The following is a 20,106-nucleotide window of genomic DNA, read 5'->3' as shown; positions in this document are numbered from 1 at the left end:
GGCAGGCACGAATTTCCGAGGGTCTTTCTCGGTCTCCACTCACTGCTGCTGTCCATCTTTGCTCCTGCCACGTCCAAAAATTCAGTGCTGAGTCACTGAAAGACAATCAGCCACAGCACCAGCCACCAGCAGCAAGCCACAGAGCTCCCGTCCCAAACCAATCTCAAACGGAAACCGCCGGCGCGGCCGGGTCACGTGCTGCAGCACGCAAAAGGTCCTCACGCCGTAGGCCTAGCGTCTCCACGCTCTCCAAAGTGTTAGCAAATTGCGGGCACCCGGTCCCTTACTGCTGCTGATACGGCCGCTGGTTGCCGAAGCGCCACGCATTGAGTACCCCGCCATCTGAGCACCTCAGTCACAGTCAGTGTGGGCAGGCGCATGTGGTGGTGGTAAGAGGTACTCTCGGTGCAGCAGATTTCTGGTCAGCTCTATTGCGCCCGATGTAGAAGGTCCAGTCCGGCGTCATGCCCCGCACCTCATTGTTGAACGGCCTCGCCCGCCCTCAGACTGCTCGAAAGTTTCTTCCTACAACTCCCAGACTTCTCCCGTGTTGGCAAACGACTCGGAAAGCTAACGCTCGCCGTCCTTACCTTACCCAAGCAATACAAGCTCACCAAGCTCGCAAGATGGCTCCCCAACTTGACGGCTACTTCAAGCAGGTCGACACCGACGCCGACCACTTCATCGAGCGCCTTAGGAAGGCCGTTGCGATCCCTTCGATCTCTGCCGACGTCGCCCGTCGTCCCGATGTCGTGAAGATGGGCGAGTGGCTCGCCGCCGAGCTCAAGTCTCTTGGCGCTTCCGTCGAGCTCCGCCCTCTCGGCGAGCAGCCTGATAAGCCCGGTCTGCAGTTGCCCCCCGTTGTCCTCGGCAGATATGGAAACGACAAGAACAAGAGGACTATTCTGGTCTACGGTCACTACGACGTCCAGCCCGCCGAGAAGAGTGACGGCTGGTCTACTGAGCCTTTCGAGCTCTCCGTTGACGAGAAGGGCCGCATGTTTGGTCGTGGTTCTACCGACGACAAGGGACCCGTTCTCGGCTGGTTGAACGCCATTGAGGCTCACCAGAAGGCCGGTATTGACTTCCCGGTCAACCTGCTCATGTGCTTCGAGGGTATGGAGGAGTACGGCTCTGAAGGTCTCGATGATCTCATCGAGGCTGAGGCTAAGAAGTACTTCGCCGACGCCGACGCCGTCTGCATTTCCGATAACTACTGGCTTGGAACCGAGAAGCCTTGCTTGACCTATGGTCTGCGTGGCTGCAACTACTACTCTGTTGAGATTTCCGGCCCTGGCGCCGACCTCCACAGCGGTGTCTTTGGTGGTACTGCTCAGGAGCCCATGACCGACATGGTTCGCGTCTTGGGTTCCCTGGTTGATACCGACGGCAAGATCCAGATCCCCGGTATCATGGAGCAGGTTGCTCCCGTCACCTCTGAAGAGGAGGGTCTCTACGATGGCATTGCCTTCACCATGGAGACTCTCCAAGAGTCTCTTGGCAGCAAGACCACCATCTTCGAGGACAAGAAGCCTACTCTCATGGCGAGGTGGCGTTACCCCTCTCTCTCCCTCCACGGTATCGAGGGAGCCTTCTCGGCCCCTGGCGCGAAGACCGTTATCCCCGCCAAGGTCACTGGCAAGTTCTCCATCCGTACCGTGCCCAACATGGAGATCGACCAGACCAACGAGTGCGTCTACAAGTACGTAAAGGAGCAGTTCGCCAAGCTTGGCAGCAAGAACACCATGAAGGTGTGGGCTCAGCACACCGGCAAGTGGTGGGTTGCGTCGCCTAAGCACTGGAACTTCACTGCTGCTGCCAAGGCTACCGAGCGCGTGTGGGGTGTCCAGCCCGACTTCACTCGCGAGGGTGGAAGGTAAATACAACCCACCCACAAATGCGATGATAATTGCTAAACGTTCGCAGCATTCCCGTTACCCTGACCTTCGAGCAGGCCACTGGCAAGAACGTCCTTCTGCTGCCCATGGGTAGCTCCACCGACGGTGCCCACTCCATTAACGAGAAGCTGGACAAGCGCAACTACATTGAGGGTATCAAGCTGCTGGGCGCCTACCTGCACTACGTTGCCGAGGAGCCCATGGCATAATTGATCGTGTGACCGCAAGGAGGGAGGAGGCAAGGAACAGTAGATTCGGTAGCGTACATAGTCAGCTGCTCTGTACGGCTAAGGACGGGCCTATACTGGCCCGCAGCCGATTATCCCGATTATCTGCCGGCACACTGTAGACGCATTTACCGCGTGGTAGTGTACCGCTATTTAGGAAGTTCAAAGTTCGAGTCATAGGCGAAATAATCAAATACCCAGATCAATCAAATTATTCGTGCCCAAGTTAAATCTATGTATGTGGGGGTATTAGTCCGTAAGATGTCATATTGCGCGTTCAGCGTGGTGGTATATCGTATCCGGTAAATCGAGCCAAAGAAACAAAACGCCGATGTGGATGATGAGGTGAAGCCCGAATCGGCTCGGGATATCTCGTGGAGTGGGTGGGTATCGGAGCTTTCTCCACGCGAAAGCTCTACTTCTTCCGGGCGGCGGTCGTCACCCGGCGGCTCCGCCTCTTCGCCACCACCTCCGGGTCCCACGTCCCGGAGAACATGTCTTCAAGATCATCCTCGTCCTCCGAATCCAACTCAATCTCGACCTCCTCGGGATCGGAGGAGTCCTTCCCCGCGGACCCCTCCTCGCTCTCCTCGCCTTCGCGCACCGCATCCCCGGCATCCGCCTTATCCTTGGTGCCTCCCATCACCTCGTCCTCGTCACTCTCGCTCTCGTCAGACACCCCATCCTCGTCTTCATCGGGGCAAACCCCCTGCCCCGGGGAAACGTCCTCCCAGCTGCGAAACGGCACGACCCGCTCGACCTCGAGGATGAACTTGCCGACCTTGTACTTCTGGCTGAGCTCCTTGGCGTCGACGTACTTCCAGCCGAGCTTGGCGCTGCACAGCAGGCAGGTGATGTCGGCGACGACGTGCCAGCCCGTGACGAGCTGGCGGTTCTCGCACTTGCCGATGCGCACGTTGGCGAGGGTGCCGGGCCCCGCGGGGCCGGAGTTCCTGGTGGACGAGGGCGAGGCGGGCGTGGGCAGGGTGGTGGGGGAGACGAGGTAGGCGCGGCCGTAGCGGCCGGTGAAGCCCTTGGAGACGATCTGGGAGGCGAAGGCGATGTCGCTGGAGCAGGTTGAGCAGCGCAGCGTGTCGGGCTGGGTGCGGGAGATGGTGAGGGCGGCGGGTTTGGTGCGGGTTTGTCGGCGGGGGCGGAGGCGGGAGGGCGGGAGTTTGGTGTCGGCGGGGGAGGAGGGCGATGAGGTTGTGATGGTGTCTTGGTACGGCGGCGGGGGAGGGCTGTTGGGAGGCGTCGGGACCTCGTCTGTCGTTGAGGATGTCGGCGAGGAGGAGAGGGAGGGGATCTGGCTTGCTTCTGGCGTTGGGGTTGTTGTCGCCGTCGTCGTCGTTGGTGGTGGTGGTGGTGAGGATGGGCGGCGGCGGAACGGGAGGTTGAAAGAGGGGAGCAGGTAGGTTGGGAACGTTGGGCGGGAGACGATGATGTTTGGCGCCATGGTTTTGTGGTGTTTACTCCCTTTTTTCTTTGTGTCTCTTGAGGATATGCGCCCGAGGTTGTGTAAGTTGCGCAACGCCTCCGGATACAGGTCCGGAAGGGCACGATATGCGGGTGGAGGATAGACAGAGAGAGGAGCTATGTTCGGTGGGAGAGATTGCGGCGCACGATGGAAGCAATAGTCGGGAAGCCAAACATGACTTTTTTCTTCTTCCTCTGGTGTTTGGTGTTTGATATGTAGGTGTTAGTCGGTCCGGGACCGAAGGTGTATGGATAAGGGGACCTTGGGACGACGCCGGGCTGGGTTTGCTTGGGTTGGTTATTGCTGTTACGCCCAGGGCTGCGCGACCGGAGAGGGTCCGTCAGACGGCTTGGGTCGATGTCAAAGATGGTGTGGGCTGGGCCTGGCTATTGGTCAAGAACAGGTCGGAAGAGAGAGTCAGGTAGGCACACCCATTCGTAAGGATGGAAGACAGCTTTTCGGCACGAGACGGAGGGCAGGTCAGGCTGGCTTGAATGACTTATGGGCCGGCCGCCTGGCATCAGGTTTGGGCAGGTTGGGGATCGCGCGCCAAAAAAACAAGTGTGTGTGTAATTCCTTCACGGCTGCTGCGGTAGGCAAGGTACATCAAGGCAAAGGATAAGGTAATGGGCCATGCGTTCACTCTCTTTCTGGGTCTCAAGGTAATGCGGCCGGCGCGCCGTTGCGACGGCTGCCCCCGCCTTGTTTTGCGGTGAGGGACGGTGTGTGAGAGATACTACGTCCTAAGGTCTGGGCGCTGTTCCCTCTTCTGACCTCTCGTCTCAAACGATTGCATGTAAGCTGCCTAAGTAACCGTGGTATTCGATTTCGGTTTGCAAAGTGCTACATTTGGGGAAGGCTGAGGAGCAAGAGGCGAGGGGGAAGAGAATGAGCTTGTCATGCCAGATCCTGCGGAAGCCTTGGGCGAGGTGACTGGCTGAGTCGTTCATGAAGGGTGAACCTGTGACCTCTGCCTCCTCACAAAGTCCGAACGGAGCTTGGGAGAAAGGGCAAATGCAACACCTGCTGGCCTGGCCTGGCCTCCTCTTCGACCCCCAACCCCCTCTTCCTCCGACCAACAGTCTCAGACGACCAGCGCTCGGAGGTTGCGGGCGGCAGCACGTCGCATGAGCGATCAGCGGTCGTTAGGCTTGGGTAAGGTCAGTCCGGTGTCTGCCCCCACCCTCCAAGGCGTTATCGATAACACGTTTTGGAGGACGTGAGCCGATAAGATGCGTCGAGGTGGAGAAGCCGCACCATCCTTGGATGGTGTAGTCGGTGTCGGTGCCGGCAATGGAAGAGGTTGCAGTTGGTTTGTCACCTCTCGGCGACCCTTTCCAATATTTTTTGCTGTGTGTCACTTGAGATTCCTCCTGGTGGTGCTGGTTGGACGGGAGTGTGGATATGATCATTGATCACCTCATTCGATAGTCAAGCCCCGTCACCGTCAGATGTGCTCCAAGACAACAACGACGACGATGGCGGCGGCGGGTGTGCGGCAAACTTTGGGGGTCCATTCCCCCCCTCTTTTAGAGACGAGCGAGAGAGGGGAAGCAGAAAGTTAAAGGGCTTCTAGAAGGAGCGAGCTTCTGTTTCGCTATCAATCTTACGAGTCGTGATGTTGCGATCTTGCACGCCCTGCCGGAAAGCTTCTGTGCCTTCAGAGAAGGTTCGGGGATATGGAGCAATCGATACCGAAACTCTTGCTTGGTAGGTATCTTTTGCAGAAATTGGACGAGATGGTCATCTGAGCCATTGAGTTGCTGGCCTGCTGACCAACCGCAGACGCCTCCGGGCGATCGCAACCACAGCGGCGACAGTCTGCCTTCTAACATAAACCACACTCTCATTCTCATCTATAGTGGTCCTCAAACAGCTTTGGATGTTATTATTAGGCGATACGATGGCACTTCACGTTTATCGTTAGCAACAGCAAAAACACCCCGTTCATGCCATGCCAGTGAGCCAAGGGGTGACGGAGTCGATGAGAACCCCGGAGCCCAGGCGATGATGACTCGCAATCGCGAAATGTCAAGTGTGGGGAAACGGAGCGGCTGGGCGCGGTCAAGTGACCCGAACAGAAACACGAACACCCCGGAGAGCACACATCTCTTTGACGCAAAGCTGGGGAATCGCACCACGCCCACCCCAGTATTTACGCCATACACCGACGTCCTTCGCAAGCCGGTGTTTGGTGACGAGTTGCTTGTCACGGCATTCCTGTAATCAATCAATCGACCAAGGTCGACCGGATCCCGTCGAACGGTTCGTGGGCTCCTCCGAACATGCCGGGCTCCGGGGCGGGGGATCGCTACATTGACTGACAGACAGTCGCGGGTTGCCCAGGGAAGGGGAGCCACGTTGTTGTCCGTGGAGCGTTTGGACCGTTTTGACTAAAGCTGTGCGACGGCACGGCGAACGTTTGTAATAGATTTAAGGAACTCAAAGCAATATCACGCAAGCCAAGAAAGACGCGACCCTTGGCCTCCAAGGTTTGGGGGATGGAATGGGTTCTGGGCAGTTGGAGTTTGACGCAAAAAGGCCAACCATGAGCATACCGATCGATCAGAAGCTTCCACGGTTATCTGTCACTGATACGATGATCTGCCTTGTGCTGGACCAGATGCCGGCGCATGATGGCGATTACCTCAACCTGCTCCAGCCAAAGTCAAGGGGATCCAGAGGGGTTACTCATTCTTGTGGAATCCATCACTAAGAAGAGGCAAACTCCGTGATGCAAGAACAGGTCAGGGTTCTCCGTGTACACCGTCCGCCAGACACTGGGCTCGGGCTGGCTGCAGGTTGGATTTTGGGCTCGACTGGGCTCGGCTCAGCGCTGTCCACGTGCATGTGAACTTGCAGCTTTCCCCCCCTTCCCTCACTCCATCCCACGGCCCTTGTCGCTGTCTGTTATGCGATTGGCAAGCCGGTCCAAATGCCAAGCGCCGCGCCGGATCCGGATGGGGAGCGTCCAGCCGAATCGCGATTGTTGGCGGCGGTTGACTGGCTTCGTGGATGATTAGGTGGTTAGGCAAACCCAAAATCCATTGAGGTTGAGGAGATCACGACTTGGCCAGCCCAAGGACGGAGAAGGGCTTGAATTGGCGGCGGGATGAAGGGGTAGAGGAGAAAGGCAGCCAATGCGACGCGGCGCAGCGGAAAACGTGCTTGACAGTGCAATATGTACGGGGCGCCGCGGTGGGCTCCTGGCCGGTTTCGTAAGCCCAGAGGCCGTCCGCTCCGTTCTACCGTGGTGTGCGACGCTCTAATTAGGGGTCCCGGTGCGGCAATCAACAGGAAACTGGGGAAGTCGATGCGTGATCATCCAGCAATTCGCCGGGGGAGGGTGTTGGATGCTTGGAATCTTCGCGAAAGACCAACAACAGGCTCAGACTCCAGACAATGGCAAACATGTTACGCATCAAATGCCATGCCGTGGAGGTGCATTGCCATCGAGAGGACACTGGAAAGAGAGGGGGGAACATGGGTGGTCGCGCCATCAAAGAAGCGGAAGGTGGAGATGGCATGGCTGATTATGACTGTCCTGTGTGGTTCCAGTGCTGCTGGGTGGTTGTGCCGTGGCCGCTGGTGGTGCAGCAACTGGTCCCTTTCCCACGGTGCCCCCGTCTCCGCCACGCTGGACCTTTCCACGCTCTGGGACTCCGCTGTGGTTTTAAAGGTACTCGCCGGCCAGTCTCACCCACTGACCTCCTACCCTTCTCCTCCCACACCGTTCTTCACCGCTCGCAAAAGAAGGTACCCCTTCGCTCCCGCAACAACCGCCGTTCGCAACGCAAAAAAAATAAATCTCGACGACCTCTCCGTCTCGACAAGCAAGCAATCAATCGCTGTTTACAGCCTCACCGCCAGACAACCCAATAGCTCGATCATCCAAACAAGTCTCTTACGACTCCAATCCAACTCTCCGAATCCAATTCAACCTTCTCGATCACGATCAATCCCAATCTGTCGACCGGTTCCGAATCTTCGAGAACCGCACCTACCAACATCACATAACAAAAAATACACCGAGTCAAGACCAACACCCCCAGGAAATCAATCGCAATGGCGCCAATGAGACAGCAGAGTAATTACAGTAGTAGTAATTTTGATGGCGAGGCCGTTGTCCGTCAGGCCAATGTCCTTGCCAGCTGCTACATCGTCGACTCTGCCGCGACTCTTCGCGGTCTCCACTACTGCACTACCGGGGCCGCAGGTACGTCGCATCCATTCCAATCACCCCTTCTTCAGCCTCATCCTCGACCAACTCGTCGATCACCTGTCTCTCTCTATCCGTCCCCGCCCCCACACTTTCCAACGTCTCACTCTCTCTGGCATGCATGAACCACGACGCTAACCATCCCGCTATCAACAGGGGCCGAGTGGTATTCCTGAGGTCCCCTCCTCAGGACTACCATCACCTCCATCAAGCCCCCCCCTCGCGGCCATAACGGCATCCAACCAGCTCGCGCTGCTTCCCAAAGCCACCAAGCAGCGCCAGCAGCCCGGTAAGAGGATCAGCCGTCGAGGGGGGGCAGCACTTACGATCAGGGAAGAATGTGAGAGATTCTTTTGCGAGTCCATGAAGGCTGTGTTCCGCGGTGAGAGGGGCACTGGTCCGAATGGCTCCGGCCTGACGGGTGTTTATTCTATGCAAACTCCGCCGTCCGACGAGGACCTGGCTGTTCAGCCCCACTTTGGCGGGCGTGAAACCGATACAAAGGCTCCCGCACCCGCCACGGCGTGGATGGAGGTCTGGGACTTTGCCGGCGGCGCGAGTTTCCGGGCATTTGTGGCGGACGACGGGGCTGAAAAGTCCCTGTTTGCCTTGTTTGACAGGAACGTCATCGGACGTGACCTGAAGCCTGCGTATGTTCACCTGAGATGACTCACGATCTATCACATACTGACCGTTATCTAGGCTCATGGCTCTGATGGAGTTGGTTGACGGTCCACTGGACTGCCAGCATCTCGTCATATGCATTGACCGAGGCATTGAGGAGGAAGACGCGAAATCATTGATGAAGAGCCTGCAGTGGGTGGGCTTCGAGCTGACGACGTTGGACCGCTGGGCGCATGACGTGGACGTGACGAGCAACAGATGGCTGTTCATGGGCATGGAAATCTAGTACATGAACAGCTATCTTGCGTGTTTCGTCTGTTTTCATGAAAGCTAAGGCAGTTGGGAGTTTTCGGCTTTGATTCATTCACTTTTTCTGCGTCTCGCGCATCTCTTCTCTTTTTCTTTCTTTTTTTTTTTTTTTCCGGGAACAGCAAAAGCACAGGATCACCAGCATAATCGGAAACAGAAAAGGGAACGCCACCAAAAGCAACGGTTCGACAAAAAGAGAGGGATCTCAGTCTCATGTTTCATGGCATTTCTTTTTCTGTCTCTGGCAAAAAGTTGGGGGCCGGCTGTTTCTTACCTTTCACCCATTTCAACTTGGCTTTGGAGTTCCTCACTGCCGGTAGGGGTTTCGTTTTCATGTTGAGTTGTTTGTCTTTCTGCTCAAGGGGGTTGGTTTTGATTTATCACTGAGGAGGAGGAATTGCACGTTCCCAAAAACACTGGCAGGAGATCATGACACAAAGTCTCGTTTGGTTGTCGTTCTTGTTTGTAATCGGCGTTCGCGTCAGATTGTCCACACAAGTCTTCCAGGCTTTTCTTCCCGTAACGTAGCGTTTTTAACAGCCACAACTTGAAATCAAAAATTGTTGATACAAAAAAAGGTGTCTATTTGCTTTTGGATATTGTTCTTCATGTCTTCATCCCACATCTCTTGATATATATACCACAACCATCAACATCTACACACTGGTTCCTTTCAAACGCTCGCCTCAAACTGCCTCACCTTCAGCCCCTTGCCGGCCAGGAAATCCTTGACGTCCTTGACGGTGTACTCCCCGCGGTGGAACATACCCGCCCCCAGCGCGGCGTCCGTCGTCGTCTTCTCAAAGACCTCCTCAAAGTGCATCGGGTGTCCCGCGCCGCTGGACGCGATGACGGGGATCTTGACGGCGGCCTTGACCTGGCTGACGAGCTCGAGGTCGAAGCCGCTGTTTGTGCCGTCCTTGTCGATGCAGTTGAGCAGGATCTCGCCGGTGCCCATGGCCTCGACGGCCTGGACGAGCTCGACGACGTCCATGTCGCGCGTCTCACGGCCGCCCTTGATGGTGCAGGCGTACCAGCAGTACTCCTCGCCCTTGGGGCCCGGGTGGGCCGTCTTGATGATGTTGTGGCGGGTGGCGTCGGGCTTGGGGACGTAGACGCGCTTGGGGTCGACGGAGACGACGACGGCCTGGTTGCCGTAGGCCTTTGAGATCTGCTCGATGGCGGTGTTGCCGAAGAGCTTGCGGCCGGCGCCGTAGTACTCCTCCGCGGCGAGGACGGCGTCGGAGCCGATGGAGACCTTGTCGGCGCCGGACTTGAAGTACATGGTGGCGATCTCGAGGGCGGAGACCTTTGTGCCGTCGGTGTCGACGGTGTCGCGGATGCCGCCGCCGATGGTGAGGGGTACGAAGACGGTCTCGGCGGTGCGGCGGAGGATCTCGAGCATGGGGGCGTCGGCGAGGGGGCAGTCGCGGAAGGAGGTGATGTTGAGGAAGGTGACCTCGTCGGCGCCCTGCTCGTAGTACTTGCGGGCCATCTCGACGGGCTTGCCGAGGTTGCGGACGTTGCCGCCCTCGGTCTTTTCGCGGACGTCGTACTGGTCGCCCTTTGTAACGACGAGGTCGCCCTGGTCGTTGGCGCGGACGTCGAGGCAGGCGATGACGCGGCGGGTGAGGCCGTCCTGGAAGGGGAGGGCTTCGGGGGACGGGGTGGTTGCGGTGCCGGTGGAGGAGGCGAGGGCAGCGGCGCCGGAGCCGTCGAGGAAGGCGCGGAGGCAGCGCAGGCCGGCGGCGCCGGACTTTTCGGGGTGGAACTGGGTCGCGAAGATGTTGCCGCGGGCGAGGGCGCCGACGAAGGTCTCGGTGCCGTAGGTGCCGGTCGCGACGGTCCAGCCGTCGGCCTCGAGCTGGCCGCGGACGTAGGGGAACTTGTAGGTGTGGACGTAGTAGTACTTTGAGTCCGGGGAGAGGTCGTAGAGGGCGGCGCCGCCGGTGTTTGCGCTGTTCCAGCCGATGTGGGGGACGGACTTGCCCGTGGAGGCGTCGAAGGCGTCGAGGCGGCCCTTTGCGACGCCGAGGCCGGGGACGGCGGGGTCTTCGAGGGAGCCCTCGAAGAGGGCCTGGATGCCGACGCAGATGCCCATGAAGGGCTTGCCGGAGGCGATGTGGGCGGAGACGGCGGGGAGGAAGCCGGCTTGGGAGAGTTGGGAGAGGCAGTGGCCGAAGTGGCCGACGCCGGGGAGTATCAGTTTCTGCGCCGGAGGAGAAGGTGTTAGCTTATTGCCCGTTGTAGTCTGTAGGCACAAAACAGAAGGGATTGTACATCTGCCGAGGAAACATCTTCCGGTTTCCTGACCCATTCGACCTCGTAGCCGACCTTCTCGATGGCGTTGACCAAGCTGCGAACGTTGCCGGCGACATAGTCCAGCATGTGGACCTTGTTCGACATGGCGGGCGGTTGTTTCGTTCGTTCTTCTGGAATTGGTACAGGGAATGCAGATGATTGCTCGATAACGAATGGAATGCGGCCGCCGGGAGAGTGTCGTAGCTCGTTAAGTAGTCGTCCGGTGGTGAGTCAAAGGTGGGATGAGTCCCGGTCACTCGTAGAGCGTAGGGCGTCCTTTGGGAAATTTACTTGCGATGGCGGGGCAGAGGGGTTGCGATCAGTCACAGTTCGGCCGGCCGTTGTTTGGCTGGTGCCCCGCATGGAGGGGCCCGCGGCCCCTGCACTGAGGTAATCTGCCGGTTTGCTGCTGGGGAAGCTGGCTGGAAGGGGAAGTCTGCTCTGCGGTTTGGTTTTTGAACCCTTGGAGCTCTCCCAAAATTTCTTCAACTTCCTGCAACATTGCACTCTACGTCACTCGGAGCCGACCAATGCTCTGAACATAAGCTGCATTATTTGGCGATTGCGCCTTGACTTGATTTCGAGATCGCAGCCGCAACGCCAAATGCACGAGTCCCAATACACGACCAGAGTCGTCTTCCACGGATCGACGCGGTAACGATGGCGAGCAACGCGGCGCCGACGGACGCTGTTGCGCCGGTGATGGCGGCGACCGCGCCCGTGGACCAGCCTCTGCGAGCGCCCAGCCATCTTGACGACGCCGATGAATCCGAGTGGGAGTACGAGTACTCGACCACCGAGACCGAGGTAGGAACTTCGCCGTCGGGAGACGAGCGGACGAAGACGGCAGGCTGCTAACACCGCGCAAATTTAGACATACTATCTCACCGTCGACCTCTCGATCCCACAGCTCCTCACGCGAAGACGGAACGCGCCCGTGTCCGGACGCGGCGGGTATCACTACAAGCACTGGGCCGGCCCGCATAAGAAGCCCGATGAGCCCAAGCACCACCGCATCCTGTCCGACGACGAAAACGACGACGAGCCCGCGCTTGAGGCGGAGGACGACGGCGACATGGAGCAGAGCCAGATGGACCCCAACGCGGACAAGGGCGACAACAACAACAACGCCGCCACCGCCGCGGACGATCTGGGCGAGGCGGACGTGGCGGCGGACATACAGATCCTGGACCTGCACTCGGACAAGCCCATGTTCGCGTACAAGGGTAAGGTGTTCGAGGGCCAGTGGGCGCGCAACCTGGGCACGGAGGTGCTGTTCGCGGAGCACGACGCGGAGGACCCGCTGCCGTCGCTGCGGCATCTGCCCGGCGGGGTGGACATGCTCGCGGCGAGCTGGGCGCGGATCAACACGACGGAGAAGCGTCTGCAGCCGAGGCACGAGGCGGCGGCCAAGGACGACCCGCTCGAGGAGATTCGGCGGCAGCACGGGATTCACATACCGATCACGGCGGACAAGACGGGCGAGCGTAAGCGGCAGACGCGGTTCCTGGAGAACCTGATGGCGCTGAAGAAGAAGAGGGGCGAGACGGACGAGGTCACGGTGTATGCGCACGCGGCGCCGAGGGCAGCTAACGACGGCACGAGCGGGCGGAGGAAGAAGAGGAAGCCGCTACCTGATGGGAGACCCAACAAACGCCGGGGCAGAGGACGGGGAGGGGCGGATGTGGCTGCGGCGGCCGGAGCCGGGGCCGGGGCCGGGGCTGGCACCGCGCTGTCTACGCCGACGCCGGCTTCGTGGGCGGAGTTGGGAGGGCCGGCTGCGGACAAGGATGCGGGGGCGGGCATCGACGATGACGAAGATGGGAGCGAGAACGACTCTGAAGATTACGAGGAAGTTGAGGAATGTAGCTACGAGAGGATATCGAGATAAGTTTTGGGCTACTGAGCTTGGCTTCCTGATCGGACCATTGAGAGTTTGGGAGGATGTTATGCGCCCTCCTTCTGAATTTGGAGATGGGAAAGCTGGCGAATGCGTTTGGCTGAATTGCCATTTGGCTTTGAATTCGGGGAAAATCACACAGGCACGAGATTCCCAGCACAAGCAAGAGTTGCAACATATTCGGATGAGGTGGTAGGATGAAACGAGAGCGTAGTGGCTCGAGTTCCCGTATGGACGGGCATATCCTGGGCTGGCGGCCACATGAGTATGGGTGGGAGAGACATGCATGGCCGTGGCTTGCATGATGTGGTCAGGCTGTAGAGTGGAAGGGAAGAAAGTCACGACTAGGAGGGGTGGTGTTGTGGGCACCCGACTCGCTCGACGACATGGGAAATCCCATCGAAAGCCAAAGGCTCCATGACGAACTGGATCGCCGTGAATGCGCGATTTGAAAAGACAGATTAGGTGTTGGTGGAAGTGGTTAAGCGGAAGTATCCTTTCGAGAGTAGCGGTGGGTTCCCCGAAAAGCATCGCGGAAGAAAAAAAGCCTCAAGGACCGAGGCAAAAGTAGTTCAAAATACCAACTTTTACATAAGGTAAAAGGAAAAGTCGAAAACATCGCAGCGTCTAGTGCTCATGCAGTGTGAAGCCCCGTCTTGAAAACCCCATCATCCCGGCATGTCATTCCATCTAAACCGCGCAGTTCGGTGGTCCACCCAGCTTGACAGCCAGGCCAGCGTCCACCGCCTTGCCAGCAGTCTTGCCAGCTCACATGCAATTTCCGTTGGGACAAGGCCGCTCGTGATGCGGAATGTTTCCAACGGCGACCGGGAATCGGACGGCGGCCCTCCTTGCTGCAAAGGGGCAGCAGGGCATCGTCCAACCACACCGCAGTTCCTGAGTGAGCTGCGCTCGCACGGCACTCAAACACTCAGTTGGTGGAGTCGACTGGAGACAAACGACACCGCCAGAAGGACGGCAGAAGAGAGGGAGAAGGGGGGAAAAAAAGAATCAGCAGGTGGCAGCGTCGCAGCGAGTCTCCGCCAAGGCAAACGCTGCACACGCACTGCAGAGACCGAACTGGGCCCTTCGCCTTCGGGGCACTCTATCGAGCATCGTTCCGCCCCCTCGTGGGAAATCTGCAGGGATTTAACTGGTTCCCGCCGATCTCGAACCCTTTTTCCTGCCAGGCTTTTGGAGGGTGGCGGGATGGGGGATGTACAGGTACAACGGCGACTTCTTGGTGGGAAGTTTCAGTGCAGCGAAGAGACGAACTTTGAGATGGATCGTCAGGTTGTACGAGGAGACAGATGGAGGCAGTTGGTGTGATCTTCGATTTAGTAGTAGATAGTAAGTGCGATACACAGCACCGTCTCTCCTACTGCTCATGTGAGATGCCCAACTATCTCTGAAGAGGGCAAAGGCGATCGCCGGTGGCTGAGGGAGGGTTAGGTGACTTTGCAACGCTTGGTCGTGCTGGTCTCAAGACGGCCACTTTTGGAGTTGCTCCCGCTACTGCAACGGGTGCTTTTTGAAGACGATGGCCCGCGGACACCAGCAGTGACAAAGAATCCTAAAAAGGGTTTCCCGTGGCTTTTCAATGGCCAGAGTCGCGTTCCGCGGCCGGCGCAGGATACGATAGGCTGCCGCGGGACGGCTCCGATGGGGTCCATCGCAACTACCGGAGCTTCCGGGTTTGCCGCTACTGGTCGAGACAGGGACTAGAACACTTGCAATGAGTTGGGAAGAGAAGGACGAATGAAAGGGTTCGGTTGTTTGGCACTTTGAGTGGTTGTGTTGAGAAGTCATGCAGCGGTTGCTGTTGGTGATGCTGCTGATGATGCTGTTGCGTCCGCGATGTGCCTCTTTGATATCTCTACTCCTTGGTCTCTCTTGAATCTTGCTGATGCATGTCTTGACAACTCATAGGAAATGCACTCCTACACTATGCCTTTCAACTTGTCCAGGACATCTCGCCAACTGCCAGCTCGGGAATGTATCTGTACTTCTGCATGTCTTCCTGACGGTGTCGGCCAGATCCTCAGAGAGTCTGGTTCGGGTTAGCGTCTAAACAGACAACCAGTCGGTGGCGGCTGCATTGGCCGAGCCCGGCCAAGGGGGGTCACCCAGCCTTCACGACCAGGTGCAGCGTCCCTGGTGCCTGTTGCCGCTGCCGCTGCCGCCCTGCCGTTCTCGCTGAAGTGTCTGCTGCCCAGCTGTCACTGCGCTGCCAGGTGTGCTCCCGTCGGTCGCTGTCCATGTAATGCCCGACAGCGCAGCGCAACGCAACGCAGCGTGTCAGCGTCTCCCGCATGCGCATGCCTTACAAGAGGTATGGTACATCCCAGCTTCCCTTTCCCATCCATCCCGTCCCGTCCAAAACCACCCCGAAGCTTGCTGCTCCCCTCCTCTCACAAACTTTCCCTTGAACAACGACACAAAACACCGTCCACGGGGCCTCAGCGTCCACTGGCCATGCGTCTCCGCTCGACCCCCCTCCTCTCTCCCACCTCCTGACAACTTCATTGCTGCCGACAACGCTTCCAATCCCTCAGCTCCTCAAGGTTGTGATGCTGTGCGAGTCCCCGCTGGCTTTCGCAAGACGTGCCGGCATCCCGAGACCCCTCCGAACCATCACTAAGCCTCCGTAACCAGCTTTCAGACCAAGAATCAACTAAAAGCAAAAACCCTACACCTCGCTGCGGCCAGTCCGTCACATCGTCAGCTCGTCTCTTCTTCAACTACCTCTTTCTTAACCTGCGACCAGGCCTGGAGCCGACTCTGCGACCTTCCCAATGTACTACCTACGCCGCATCACCATCTTCCTCGCCGTGGTGGGCTCCATTTCCTTCCTGGCATGGTTCCTGCCCCGGTACCTGAACCCCAATCCGCCCGACCCGGCCAAGCAGCGCGAGGACAAGAGATGGATCAGCAGCAGTCCCTACTGGCTTGATCGCCAGGCCTGTCGCTGGCTGAGTCTCTGTGGCATTCACCACCTGTCATGGGATCCAGCGGCTCTGTTACCCTTCAAGAACGACACCGACGGCGACGAGTTGCGCCTTGAGCTCAGATCCCTGTACAACGACGAGGGACGGCACAATGGCTGGGAATCGGTCTCCAGGAAGAAGGCGCCGCAGGACAAGACCGAGGCAAAGACGCTGAAGGAGATCCCCGACTACGTCCTCAAGTATGCGCCGCTGGTTCACCTGTACTCGGGCGAGAACTTTTGGCCCGCCGACATTGCGGAGCACATCAAGCACATGACGCCGTACCTCGAGAGGCAAGCGCTGAACCAGTCGCTGCTTCTGTCAGACTTGCATCAGCTTAACAAGGAGGACGGAATGGTGTATTTGACAAGCGACGACGACGTCGAGCAGAGGCCTGAGTGGTTACACAGCCACGTTGGCATACCTGAGCCCTGGAACGACGAAGAAGACGGCGGTGAGGACGACGGCCATGAAGATCTTCCGACAGAAGACCCTGATCGGTCCGATCGCGTGCCATCATCTCCCCTCGAAGACACGACGTGGTTCGATGTCTCCCGCGACCACCCAGTCTACCGCATCTCAGACCCTCGACGGTTCCCACATTTCGTTCCTTCCGCTCGCACCGGCAGCTTCCAAAATCGGCGCCGAGACCAAAAGCCGCTGCCCCCGCCCGACACGCCCACCCACAAGCCCGATCAGGAAGGCTACTCCAAGGCCCCCGCCGTGCTCGTCCTCGTCGACAAGGGTTCCGGCATCGTCGACGCTTTCTGGTTCTTCTTCTACTCGTACAACCTCGGCCAGACCGTCTTGACTATTCGCTTTGGTAATCACGTTGGCGACTGGGAGCACTGCATGATGCGCTTCGAGAACGGCGTGCCCCGTGGCATCTTCTTCTCTGAACACGAAGGCGGCCAGGCTTACACGTACCACGCCGTCGAGAAGCGCGGCGATCGCCCCGTCATTTACTCAGCTGTTGGCTCTCACGCCATGTACGCGCAGGCGGGCGACCATCCCTACGTGTTGCCGTTCAAGATGCTCAAGGACGTAACCGACAAGGGCCCTCTTTGGGACCCTGCCAAGAACGCCTACACTTACTGGTATGACTACGTTCAGGATCTGGATGAGGACCTTGACGACGATCTTGACGATGAGGTTGATGTCGCAAGCGGTCATCGCAAGGAGAACCCCGTCAGTCTTGTGCCGACGGCAGAGAACCCCGACGCGCCAACATCCTGGTTCCATTACGCCGGGCCGTGGGGTGACAAGCTCTACAGTCTCGCCGACATGCGCCAATGGCGTCTCTTTGCTCAGTATCACTACGTCTCCGGTCCTCTTGGGCCCAAGTTCAAGCGCCTCGACCGCGAGAAGCTCTGTATCACCACCCGCTGCCGCATCCTCGACAACCTGAAGCCAGGACAGACCTGGTACAGCTAGACGAGGCATGCGCTTTCCTTGTACGAAATCTTTCTGGTATCAAAATTGGGAGTAATGGAATGAGAGGGAACAGACGGTAGATGAGACATTCCTCACTGGAATCACTACAAACACACACGATCAACGTTCGCTGCGACGATCGCGGCCTTCCTAGAAGTTTCGCATATACATTCACGGACACGCTCGTTTATGACTTCATGTAGATATGGTTGGGTGCGACACCAGGCGGCGCTTTCGCGCACGCCCTTTGGGGCCTTCGGAGTTTTTGCGGGTTACTCGGTGTTTCTGCCTTGGAATTAGCTTGGGATTGATACCCCCACGATACTGAATAGAGATCAAAGTTGAAAACATGCGCGTGGCGTCACTTGTGGATATGTTGCATCATGACAGGAGTATCCAGGAGTAGGGGGGCAGCGGTGCGACTATTACCGTCTTTATATATTGAGACAATTATCCGCTTTAGGTCTTGATTGAAAAAGATGAGTCGCATTTGCCTGGCTTGTTCTCGGCCGATTATCTGACAGTCCTGTTTGGCCACGGATGTAACCCTAGGTGACAGGACCCTCGTTACTCATTTCAATTCACGTTGGTTCTCCCTGTCGTCCCTCTTTGGTGGTTAATGTGTATGTTGGCGGAATACGCGGCTCCGTTATGTTGTTGTGTTTGTGTAGAGGCTAGACGGTCTTTGGTAAAGGTGAACGTGATGGTTGACTGGGAAGCTCTCAGGTCAGAGTTCACCTCGCGAAGATTGCGTTACGATTTCCAGTCGCTCAAAATATTCTGGGGGATTTGGTCTTGTCTTGAGTATGTTTATATCCGTGCCAGGGCATCTTGGCTGAGAAGACCTTTGGACCTTGTGCAGTTCATGGTTTTGCGTGATACTTACTGCCATGCCCTTTGGGATATCTATTAAAAGCCAGTCTCAAACTTTACAAGTATGTTCTCCACAGATTGGTCGACCATCCAAGATGTGCGGTTTTCTGATAGAAGCATCTCCTTGACGTATTGAATCATGGAATGCTGAATCGCTTGCGGTTCGAGCATGTCGTACCCGAGGCCCATCAGCTTATTGACGTTAATCCTAGCTCTCTGGTTTTACACGGTTGCTGGGTGTTGTTTACAATACTCAATGGGGTATCCCGAGTATTGAGCTACCGTATCTGCGCTTGTGAGATGTGATGTAGTAGCTGTCAAGGATCTCCTAGCTCGTTATGAGCTTGGTGCCTGTTCTCGTGTACATCTGCTTGTAGACGTGCTGGACACGGAGGCTTTTCATTGTGAATGGCCCTCATCCTCTTTACATTCTCGCGAGCTTTATACTCCAATACATGTAGCAAGGAAAGATAGAACCACCAATGTCTCAAATCTTTGACTTTGTTCGGACCGGTAGGAGAAAGAACGGTTGAGGTAGTTCTGTATAAAGCGCGGATATCTGTTCACATAGGTAAGTAGCGAACAAGACAGAACAACGAGAATCAGCTCTCCGAACTTTTTCATGTAAATGAAGTGATTTCAATAGCCTTGAGATGTGGAGGCTCTTCTTTGTGCTCTTGCCCTGACTTTGGATGTAGACATGACATTATCTCCGTCTCTGTCTTTGACTATCCGGAGGGCATTCCATTATAATCATACGATAGTGCTTGAGTGGATGTAAGGGGTGAGCGTCTTGGAAATAGACCGAAGAAGGTTGTCGAGACTTCCTGACAGTTTTCGATGAAACACAGATACGCCTCGGGCGTCGCGACTTTTCAGATTTCCGGTTTGTCTCTGGCTGACGGAAAGTGTTTAAGCTACCTTGACATAGTGCTGCCAATTTGTCCGGGCTTTGGACGATCATCTCTGCACCGTCTGCGGCATGTTCGATGTTGCTCCGGTCAATTGACAGCAGTACTGTTGCAAACACCCTGTTGGTGGCCAAGCTTTGCTAGCTGGATCTCTGGGCGTGTTTGGTGTACAGGATTCATGGCTGACTGCAACGGTCTTGATGCCAGGGCATGCGTAACTTGAGCCCTTCATGAACTTTCTTGGGGGCTGTCGTTCTACATCCATAATCGTTTGTATAAATTGAATGCTTTTTGATAACTCAAATACATCGACAATCACTCAGCCACGATAGTTGTTTGCAAAGTCTTTTGGAATCAGTGCATCTTGCCTCGGTCGAGTCTGGCAACTACGCATCGTCCTCTCATCGCGTCGGTGACAGTGGCTCGCTGACAAGTTGTCACACCAATGTGGCGTCTCTGGGCTTCATCTTCCTGGTTTTCTCGTCTATTCTTATGCAACATACGTACGTATTTGCGAGACGTTTCCTAGCTCAGCGGACTGTATGAGCACACCGGCTGGGCAACGATTCAAATAGCAGTGTACGGGGCCACGTGGTCTTGAGAAAGGTCGAGCCACCGCCCAACCCCGATAGCACTTTCTAATTGCTGAGATTTACTGTCGTCTATTGATGTGTGCTATCTATATAATTACGTGATGGGTATTGGACATCAGCCGGTCTTTTAGAATTCCAGTTCAACATGTGAGTTGGAACACCTTACTATATAAGTGAGCGTGAGTCTTTACGAGAGTCGACCAATGGATGCCAAATGCCCCGGATCCACCATCCATCTTTCTCATTGAGGTCTTTGCACTTTGTACGAGTCTTTCTTGGTGGAGGCAATCGTTACTTGCTTTGTGAAGTACCTCCGGTAGCTGATGGTCTAACGCTAGGATGTATTGTCTTCG

General features: G+C 56.8%; 6 protein-coding genes across 6 annotated transcripts; 4 read left to right on the top strand and 2 right to left on the bottom strand.

The window, feature by feature from the left end:
• Nucleotides 1-464: 464 nt before the first annotated feature.
• GCG54_00011546 (Cys-Gly metallodipeptidase dug1) lies at nt 465-2,107 on the top strand (the record flags this gene model as incomplete). The annotated part of the gene is made up of 2 exons (XM_045411448.1): nt 465-1,876; nt 1,927-2,107. The coding sequence occupies 2 exons, from the start codon at nt 465-467 to the stop codon at nt 2,105-2,107; spliced, it is 1,593 nt and encodes a 530-aa protein (XP_045268506.1).
• Nucleotides 2,108-2,540: 433 nt separating this feature from the next.
• GCG54_00011545 (Protein yippee-like F37A8.5) lies at nt 2,541-3,581 on the bottom strand (the record flags this gene model as incomplete). The annotated part of the gene is made up of 1 exon (XM_045411447.1): nt 2,541-3,581. One exon carries the CDS (start codon nt 3,579-3,581, stop codon nt 2,541-2,543), a length of 1,041 nt encoding a protein of 346 aa, XP_045268505.1.
• Nucleotides 3,582-7,667: 4,086 nt separating this feature from the next.
• On the top strand, nt 7,668-8,731 carry GCG54_00011544 (uncharacterized protein; the record flags this gene model as incomplete). The annotated part of the gene is made up of 3 exons (XM_045411446.1): nt 7,668-7,818; nt 8,012-8,471; nt 8,524-8,731. The coding sequence occupies 3 exons, from the start codon at nt 7,668-7,670 to the stop codon at nt 8,729-8,731; spliced, it is 819 nt and encodes a 272-aa protein (XP_045268504.1).
• A 696-nt stretch (nt 8,732-9,427) lies between these two features.
• Nucleotides 9,428-11,160, bottom strand: GCG54_00011543 (Imidazole glycerol phosphate synthase hisHF; the record flags this gene model as incomplete). Its single annotated transcript, XM_045411445.1, has 2 exons — nt 9,428-11,005; nt 11,068-11,160. 2 exons carry the CDS (start codon nt 11,158-11,160, stop codon nt 9,428-9,430), a joined length of 1,671 nt encoding a protein of 556 aa, XP_045268503.1.
• A 555-nt stretch (nt 11,161-11,715) lies between these two features.
• GCG54_00011542 (uncharacterized protein) lies at nt 11,716-12,946 on the top strand (the record flags this gene model as incomplete). Its single annotated transcript, XM_045411444.1, has 2 exons — nt 11,716-11,862; nt 11,930-12,946. The coding sequence occupies 2 exons, from the start codon at nt 11,716-11,718 to the stop codon at nt 12,944-12,946; spliced, it is 1,164 nt and encodes a 387-aa protein (XP_045268502.1).
• Nucleotides 12,947-15,750: 2,804 nt separating this feature from the next.
• On the top strand, nt 15,751-17,376 carry GCG54_00011541 (putative vacuolar protein sorting-associated protein TDA6; the record flags this gene model as incomplete). The annotated part of the gene is made up of 1 exon (XM_045411443.1): nt 15,751-17,376. One exon carries the CDS (start codon nt 15,751-15,753, stop codon nt 17,374-17,376), a length of 1,626 nt encoding a protein of 541 aa, XP_045268501.1.
• Nucleotides 17,377-20,106: the final 2,730 nt, after the last annotated feature.

The sequence above is a fragment of the Colletotrichum gloeosporioides genome (assembly GCF_011800055.1).
Source record: "Colletotrichum gloeosporioides strain Lc1 chromosome Unknown consensus_17, whole genome shotgun sequence".
Lineage (NCBI taxonomy): Eukaryota > Fungi > Ascomycota > Sordariomycetes > Glomerellales > Glomerellaceae > Colletotrichum > Colletotrichum gloeosporioides.
This window is presented reverse-complemented; position numbering and strand designations above follow the sequence as displayed.